Source organism: Silurus meridionalis, chromosome 5 (genome assembly GCF_014805685.1).
Source record: "Silurus meridionalis isolate SWU-2019-XX chromosome 5, ASM1480568v1, whole genome shotgun sequence".
Classification (NCBI taxonomy): domain Eukaryota; kingdom Metazoa; phylum Chordata; class Actinopteri; order Siluriformes; family Siluridae; genus Silurus; species Silurus meridionalis.
Window position 1 is genome coordinate 8,857,705 of NC_060888.1, and position 9,596 is coordinate 8,867,300.

The window sequence follows — 9,596 nt, forward strand, 5'->3', positions numbered from 1 at the left end:
ATAAACAAATGTAGCACCCAAGCATTATTTTCAATAAGTATGAAAATACATTTATTTAAACATTTAAACATAAAACAGTTAAAGATTTAAGGACAGGAAGAAAAAACAAAAACAAAAAAACAGAAAGAAATCAGCCACATGAGAGGAATAAAATACCTTAAAATGTGTACTCTTTCACATCTTCCAAAGGCATTTCAGGGGATCGTGTATAGTTTATACCCCATGTCAATTCACATTGTCTTTGAAAGCTGAAGAATTAATAACATAATGCCCAAACAATTTGAGGTGTTGTAAACAAAAGATGATTTCGAATCATTTCTCTCACCCGTAAACCTGTTTCCAGAATATTGGAGGTAAATCCAGAGCCTGTTGTTGTAAAGTTTAATCAACAGCACACAAGGATCAGCTCTGGCTGAGGCGGGTCTTACTAGCGAAGTCGGCACTGAGCTTTCTCATCACCTCTGCGTGACTCTGGCCTGTCAGCTCCTGCCGCACCGTACCGTAGTTCTCTTTCACAAATGTGGAGAAAGGCGTGGGGCCTCGTGAATTCGAAGGAGTGAGCAGGACGAGCTGCCCTGTACACAGCGCGCACACAAACCTCTGCGTGTCCAGAGACTTAGAGTGACGGCCAATCCTATATATATTTATATATATATATATATAAAAAAAAAAAAAAGAGTGATTTCTTTTATTCCAATTAACAAAACATCCCGAAAGCATGTTTAGAGAAACTATTATTTGTAAATAATGTTCTAAAAGTGATGCACTTTCCACCGATTCAAATTAATTTTTTTTATCTACACGTGCAAAAAATAACAATTTAATGATTGGTTTCGTCGTATCATAAGAAATGCTAGCTCAGCGGTTAAGATGTTGGACTTGGTCGGCAGGTCATGAGTTCAAATCTCCCTTGAAAAAGTCTCTTAATCCTCAACTATTCAGTTGTATAAAATGATAACTGTAAATTGCTTCAGAGTATTTAATTAACTGTCGTTTAATTGGTCATAGTTGGGGTAAACACTAGTCAGTCACTCAGTCACTCAGGAGGCGGAGCTGGCAAAGTTGAAGATGCTGCGATTTTCATAAACAGGATTAGAAATGAGTTTAATAGAGGGACCATGCAGTTAGGATGTTTTGGAGACAAGTTGAGAGGCGTGATTGAGATGGTTTGGTTATGTGCAGAGAAGAGATTTTATCGGCAGAAGAATGCTGAGGATGGAGAAGGAAAAGAGGAAGGTCAAGGAGGAAGTTTATGGATATGGTGTGAGACATGCAGGTGGTTGGTTTGAAAGAGGAAGATGTAGAGGACAGAATGATGTAAAGACAGATGAGCGGTTGTGGCGACCCCTTAATAGGAGAAGTCGAAAGAAGAAGAATCTGACTACCCCTCAGCACGTCTCTTTAGAGTGACATCAAGCTGTTGCGCAATGATAGAATTACTTGGCACAAGACTAACTCAAAGATATTCAAGAGGTTTTTTTAAATAAACTGAACCATATCACGTTTGCTGACGTCCTGTATAAAAACGTCTGTGTTTCTAAGATCTAACTTCCGAGAGTAATGGTGTTTCTCAATCAGCTGGAGTGCAAATCATTTACAAGAAACACTGATTCACAATGTTGACTGAAAGAACTGTGATGACTACAAGTATTACATGAAAATTACATGGGACTGAGTTTTTTATCCTGAAGAGGGATGAAGCCAATTAAATAGGAATGAAACATCTACTTGACTTATCATCATTACTGTATTGGCTATATTCAGAATGAATTGGGAGCTTGTTGGTGTTGGGATTTGAACTCGACATCTTAAGTCCGACATCTTAACCAATGAGCTATGACTCTCACTTTTGCAAGCGGCCTGGGCTATTTAAAAAAAAAAAAAAGAACACACTCACGTGTTTTTGCAGCGGCTGCACTGGTACTGGTATTTATAATTGATGTCGTAGCTGTGGCAGCGGGTCACCATGGGCAGCTCAGGGTGAGCCAGTGTGGCTTTTCGTGCGTAGATCTTCCAGAAAGGTCCGTGTCCGTCACGCACATCGTTGATCAGCCATGTGGCTGCGTGGCACATTTCATGTACAAGTGTGTCCCTTAACCGATCTTCAACAACAGAACAGAGTCAGCAAAAGATATGGCAGATAATTCGATCAGAATAAAAGTGTAGCGCAACTCATGAAGCACTTATGTACACTTATTTTTTTATTTTATTTTTAATCTAAGGCATCTAATATGAATTTGGACCAATTTGTTAAATGATAAATTTACCTGCAGAGTCACACACTTTAACTGACAATTCAATACGGGCGTATCGTGTGCAAGTGACCTTTTCCCGCCCTGTGATACAATAACCTGCTGTCTTCCTCATCTTTGTATTCCATTTGATCGACATGTCAGATGGCAGCTAAAGAAATTGAATGCACAATCATGAAACATTATGGATGGATCAATTTTGCAATCAACCAACATCAGTTTTGGAAAAAAAAAAAAACACTGAAATCAATTAAAGGCTAAAGAAATTTTATTAAAATATATTTTAAGCCGACAATAGTTGAAACAGATTTATGCTTAATTTCTAAAATAATTACCAACTGGTGAGATTTCATATTGGAGGTTTTTTATTTTTTTATAGTAAAATACCAAGTGTGTCCTGACCTTGCTCTCAAAAACAGTAGTGTTGTAGAGCCGATAGAGTTTGCTGGTGAGCTCCTCTTTTGTCTGCTTGAAGTTGCGGTAGTATACAGAGTCAGGAAAAGACAGAGACTGCAGGAAACAGCCTGGTGTTTTACACACAGCCACTCTGTCAGAGACACACAAACACACACAAAAAACTGTTTAGAATCAAAATTAGCAATTACTTTTATACAGTGCTTTTAAAAAGTTTTTGCCACTTACTGATTTTTTATTTTTTGCAAATGTGTTACTTAAATGATTCAAATCATCAAGCAAAGTTTATTATTATCCAAAGATTGTAAATACAAAATTTAAAAAAATTGCGATAACTGGCAGAGTCTTTCACAATGTTGTGAAGGAATTTTGGTCCATTCTTCTTTGCATAATTGTCAGGCAGGGGCAAATTCACAGCACTGTACATTTGATCTGAAATGCTCTAAAACAATGAAAAGTGTTAACAGCGAGTGGCCAGGACAAGTGGATTTTGGTGTGTAACATAAGCCATAGGTTTTTATTCCCAGTTGCCTGTTAGGTCTAAAAACACCAATTTTAATTTGGTAGATACGTACAGTATGTTTAAACTTCATGGGCGTCACATAATACTGTAGCTACAGCTACACTTTCTGAATCCAACTCTCACTTTTAAACTGTCAGCAGGTAGTCTTACAGCTACAATGAACACCTCAAAATCTTCAGAACAAAATACTACAAAGATGTGAATATTTTATGAAGTTTGAAAGAACTTTTTGAGAAGAAGATATTAATCGCCGTCCGTTTCCCTCAGTTAATATGAACCATACCTGCTGCTGTGACCTGCTCGGGGCTCCGTCTGGCTCACTGGTCTGTTGATAGGGAGCTGCGCAGGAGTTCTCATCACCCGAGATCCTTTTCCTGGTGCTCGTTCGATGTCCTTTTGTGCTTTCACAGATGGAGTCACACAGGCTGGTGCGGCTTTCGTCTCTGGATCGAACATTGGAATGACAGCGATAATAAAATCAACGTGGATTTCACCTTTAATGATCTATATACATGCAGTTATATAGACAGTGATTTTACCTAGAGGTTTAGGAGTGGTGTTTGTGCTACTGCTTCCCAGCTTTTGGTTTTTCCTGATGCGGTCCAGTAAGGACTGGAACTCATCTTCGGAGCTGCCCGTGTCCTCACGCCATCCACCTTGTGTGGGTGGAGCTGAAGAGGGCTTGGGTGTGTGGACAGAAACAAGAGGAGAGGGAACGTATGGGGCATTTGTGGGTTTAGTTTCTTTAGCCGGAGCATCCTTTTCCTGCGAGGAAGGTCGACTGTGCCGAGTCCTCCACGTGCTCTTGATCACAATGTCACTGTCATCATCCGAGTCACTAAAGAACACTGGGGAATCGAACTGAGGAAATCGCTGCTTCTCTGACTTCAGGCTGGACTTAGGAGTCTTCAGTTTGGCTGTGTGTACAGACAACCACCACTTTCAATAAAGTGCCTTTCCATTTTTAAAACGTGAATTTTTTAAATAAATAAAAAATAAAAAATAAAATCATAAAAATTACTTTTAGAAATAGACGGCTTCTTCTCCACAACGAAATCATCATCCGAAGACAAGTTGTCTACTATGAAATGTTTAAGGCTGCAAGAATTTAAGGTTTAATGCATGTTAAAATACATGTAGTAATAATGAAATACATTTTTTAAAACACCCCTTCCTGCAGACAATAGTCCAGAGTAGAGGGCTGCATTGGGACTGGAAACTCACAGGTGGTCAAACAAATAGAGTGCAAGTCCCACCATCCTGCAGATTCCACTAGTTTAAGGTTTTGTTTGAAAGTTGTTTATTAGTTAGAGTTTTTAAGGCTAATAAATAAAAAAAAAATAAATAAAAAAATCAACATTTAAATCCCAAAGTGTTTGTTATGCGTGGTGCTTTACTTTAGAATTGCTTTATTTTAAATCGGTTTAATGGTTTATGTTTGTTATTATTCTGTAAGTTAATCGTAGCCCTTAAATCGTGGGAGCGGGACACACACATTGCGGGAGTGATCGGGATTAAGAAAACAGTCACACTTGATCCAGTAGGTTTGGAGTATGGTTTTTAAGAGGAGTTGGCGCAAGTACAGCTTCACCTCCTGAACTTTTACAGAAAGGACTATGTCAGTATTTCAGGGATCCTGTAAAAATGTGTCTGCTACATATTAGAACAATTAACCATCATCTTATTTAAAAAAATTAACAAAAATTAATAAGAGTGTACAATAATCCAAGCTAATGCAACAGGGTTACAGTTGGATTATTATATTCACACACAATGTAGCATGGTGCAGGTTTCAGTAAGAAAGTGTCTGATAATATAATTTGGAGGTCATCTACAATGTAGACGTGTGGCACAAAGAGCTGGTTTAACAAAAATAGAAGCAGTTAGAAACTAATTGATCCCCACTTACTGCCACTACAATTTAAGAACTTTATCCAGTCCAGCTTAAGATGCTTTCAAATCCCAAGATAATTATACTAAAACAGATCTCACTGACCTGTCATCACTACCATTCAGAGATAGAGGCCTCGTTTGAGCCTTTGGGGTTTTCACACGCTTCAGAACTGCAAGAGAGAACGCAAACCTCACATATTTAATCTTTTTAAATGTAAATGATTAACAATTTTAAAATAACTTACAGTTTTCAAAGCCTTCATCACTATCAGAGGACAAAATCTGAACTGGTTCTCTAGAAATGCAAACAGAATGAATCAGTTTGGATCCGTATCATAAAAAGAATCACAATATTGCCTGATATTTCCACAGGATGAAAAAGCTTTTGCGACGTCATCAAATGACACCAGGTTCTTTAAAAGTCAAAATCCTCTCAGAATATGAATCTCCTAATAACACAGGCTTCCTATCAACACATAGAAATAAAACATGAATTAATGGAAACATCTTACCTTGCTTTCTTGGCAGATGAAATTATTCTGGCAGTGGGTTTGGGGGTAGCCTTTGTTGAAAGAACTGAATGACATCCATTACTTACAAACTGAATCTTATATTTCCATTGCTGTGCAAGATTATTCAGTTTAATGACTTACTCTGATCAAAAGCCTCATCACTTGAGTCCAGTATTGCTGCATTTTTCTTTCCAAGCCGATTCTCCTTTTCAGAGCCGTCACTGTCCGACAGAAACAAAGACTCCTTCCTCTCAGTAGGCTCACCATCACAACTGACCACAGCATCGTGTCTACTTTTCAAACTCTTCCTTAGCTGTACAAAAGAAAGTGTCAACTCAGTCCTAACTCAAATAACACAATACAAGGTAGTACCTGCTGGAATCCTAATAATAAAACAAGCATGCTGTTTTAGAAAGATTAGAATTGATTACTGGCAAATTATTATTACTTGAATAACAGCATATATCGTGGTGTAAAAAGGAATAAAACTGTCATGTTGTAATTCTGCACAAGGTCAGAAAGCCCAGTACCAGTCACAACTCTTAGATTCTGACCCTCAACATACAGCTTTAAAGCACAGGATTATCCTAAACTGGCCTTCTGAGTCCAGATCAGAATCTGAACATGCATTAACGCATGTAGTCTCGACAAGGCACTCTTCAAACCTTAGGCAGACACAACAGATTACTTGCTAGGTAACAAAATATTAAGTTAGGGAGCCCATCAAGTTTATGTCTATGCCCTTTTCATTTATTTTATTATTTAAAATATTCTGCTGAACCAAAAATCTAAAGAAATGTCCTGTATTAAAGGTGGAATTGCAATTACTTCTGTTTTTATTCCCCGCAAAAACACATACTAACAAGTATAAGAGGACGTAAAGGCACAGCTCCATCTCACACTTATACAAAGTCACTATGACTGGAGACTTCTTTCAAAACTATATGCAATTTTTATTTTATGTTTAAGAAGGAGGGTGGTTGATACTGCTGTCAGAGATGCGGTGGGATAAATGAATGAATGAACAACCTTCTGACCAATCAAAATCTAAATCAGAATCTTATGTTGTATTATTTGGCACAACATAGAGCTTATATTTGTAAAACAAGGAAAAAAAATGTTTACCTCATCTGCAGTTTTCTCCAGAGCACCAGGTTTGTCCCTGCTAAGTTTCTGTGCAACTCTTTCAAACAGCCGCTGAGTGCCGGGCTCCATTCTCATCTGCACAACAAAACTGTAGAAACAAAAAAAAAATTATAAAATACAAATATTTTCATACATGCATTCATACGTTGTTAGCATAAGTGTGAACTTCATTCTATCAGTTAGTCTTGAAGCACGTTAACAAAGAGGCTGCATAATACAAACATACTACAGGCTACATAAACTAGCAAACAAGCTGCAGATACGTTTTAAGATACATTTCCATTCAGGTCTCAATACCTCAATAGTACGAAATGAATTTCCTTTTCGCTCAACGAGTTTTATTTCACACAAAATCTTCTCTAGACGATGGAACGGTTTCAAATTTGCCTGACCGGAAATAGTCACTTGAACTTCCGGGTACCTAGCGCCACCTAATGGTATTTTTGACTGCTGTATCGACATTCAAATAGTAGAGCATATGAAAAGACATAACAGCCTTATTTATTTATCATTTACATGATTAATAAAAAAAAATACTCAGATATGGCTGGATATCAACAGAAACACAGCTCTATTTGGTTTTTGGAACATAAACTATAAGGACAAATGTTAGGACTTTTCCAGCAATATGTGCTTTTTCCTGAAAGTTGGAGGCACACAGTTGTATTGGACGTCTTTGCATGTGGTGGCATGAAACTTGAACTGGGAGACCCATTACAATATCTCTGTGCACAGCTGATTGATTGGTAGGTAGGTAGGTAGGTAGGTAGGTAGGTTTCACAACAGACATTTCTCAAAGCAGCTTTACAGAATTTAAGAGTTAAGGTGAACAATGTGTATTTATCCCTGATGAGCAAGCCATGGCGACTGTCTCTATTAGATGTTATGAGGAAGAAACCTTGAGAGAACCCACCCTCATTTGGGTGATATCAAGAGTGTGATTATAGTCTTTAAACAATACAGAACACAGATTGTGAGTAATGCCCTTTCTACAGTCTTATACAGTCAGTTGAGATTATGGAACCAGAAGCTACTAAGCAACTCATAAAATAGCTCAACATTTGCGATTATCATCGATCCAACACCAGCTGCTTCATGCCAGAGCATTTGAACACTCAAAGAGGTCCAATGTCCAAACTACACGAGGTGGAATCGTCTTTAGATGGTTTAGATTGTTATTCTAGGAACTACTAGAAGTCAGGAGTTTTGAGATCTTAAAAAGCGTGACGGATTGTAGCATGTTAGAAGACTGCATAGATACATGGGAGCCGAACCATTTAGTGTTTTGTAAGTAAGTAGCAGTAGTTTGTAGTTGATTTGAAATTTAACAGGTAGCCTGTGTAGGGATGATAAGATTGGGGTTATATGGTCATATTTTCTTAACCTTGTGAGAACTTTGGCTGCTGCATTCTGCACAAACTGTAGCTTGCTTATTAATGATGCAGGATATCCACCAATGCATTACAGTAGTCCAGTCTGGAGCTCATAAATGCATGAACGAGATTCTCGGCATCAGATATAAACAATGTGTCTTGGCTTAGCAATATTTCTAAGGTGGAAGAAGGGTGTTTTTGTAATATGGTTATGATTTTCAAAAGATAAGTTGGTGTCTAAATTAACTTCCAGGTCTTTTACTGTTGAACTAGTAGTTACAGTACATGCTTCTAAAAGCAGGTTGAAATGCTGGAGCTTCTGTGTACTGATTTTTGGGCTGATGAGCAAAATCACTGTAATCAGTATTTAATAATAGAAAGTTATGAGTCATCTAATCTTTTCATTCTTTGACACACTCAGTTATCCGAGCCAATTGAGCTGTATCGTCCGGTTTCGATGAGATATATAGTTGGGTATCATCAGCATAACAGTGGAAGCTAATCCCATGCCTTCTAATAATATTTCACAAGGGAAGCATGTATATTGTGAAAAGCAGGGTCCTAGAACTGAACCTTGTGGCACCCCATAATTTACTTGCATTAACCTGGATATCTCTCCCATTTAAATTTACAAATGCCAATGAAATTCTGTTAACGATCCAGGAGAAGATAATTATCTATAGCGTCGAATGCAGCACTAAGATCTAGCAAAACGAACAGAAAGATGTAGCCTTGGTCTGAAGCTAAAAACAGGTCATTAGTGATTTTAACTAGAGTTTCTGTGCTATGATGGGGCCTAAAACCTGACTGACACTCTTCCAAGATATTGTAAGTAAGTAGGTAAAAGTAGGTGGGTAGGTAAATAGATAGATAGTCTTGATCAGGCAGACAGACAAACTTTATTAATCTCAAAGGAAAATTGTGATGTCACTACAGCCCATTCACAAATATACAACAAAGTACAAACAAGATGTGGAAGAATTTAAGAAAAACCCTATGATATCCTGTTTACAATAGTGCAGTCCAGTGGAAATGTGAGACATGAGTCATACAGTACATTAACAAGCTAAAAACATTGCAAGATATTATGCTATTTAAATGTACATATTATATACAGGTGGGAACTTAAGAACATGTACATAAAGTGCACTAGCAGCTTGCAATATTAATAAAAAGGGAGAATGAATGTACATGATAAGTGCCAGATTAACATTGTGGTTTACAGATTTTCTTTTTTTTAAATTTTTTTTTTTAGAGGCCCACTATAGAGCTCTGACTTCAATCCTATTAAAAAAAACTAAAAAAAAAGGGATTCCCCAGGCATCATCACCTACATCAGTACCCAAATTTACTGTAACACCCTTGTGGCTGAATGGGCACAAATCTCCACAAGCACCATCTCCAAAATGTAGTGGCGCATCTTCCCAGGAGAATCTATGCAACTTATTCACAACAGTTTACATTACAACTAAAATGAGTGAAA

At 37.6% G+C, this 9,596-nt stretch overlaps 1 protein-coding gene across 1 annotated transcript; it reads right to left on the reverse strand.

Moving 5' to 3' along the window:
• Nucleotides 1-42: 42 nt before the first annotated feature.
• On the reverse strand, nucleotides 43-7,170 carry gcna (germ cell nuclear acidic peptidase). Its single transcript, XM_046849678.1, has 13 exons — nucleotides 7,038-7,170; nucleotides 6,720-6,828; nucleotides 5,736-5,907; nucleotides 5,595-5,658; nucleotides 5,328-5,377; nucleotides 5,186-5,252; nucleotides 4,211-4,287; nucleotides 3,729-4,106; nucleotides 3,473-3,632; nucleotides 2,655-2,799; nucleotides 2,268-2,403; nucleotides 1,898-2,102; nucleotides 43-634 (listed from the first exon to the last, which is right to left on the reverse strand). Exons 2-13 carry the CDS (start codon nucleotides 6,813-6,815, stop codon nucleotides 403-405), a joined length of 1,782 nt encoding a protein of 593 aa, XP_046705634.1. The 5' UTR covers nucleotides 6,816-6,828; nucleotides 7,038-7,170; the 3' UTR covers nucleotides 43-402.
• Nucleotides 7,171-9,596: the final 2,426 nt, after the last annotated feature.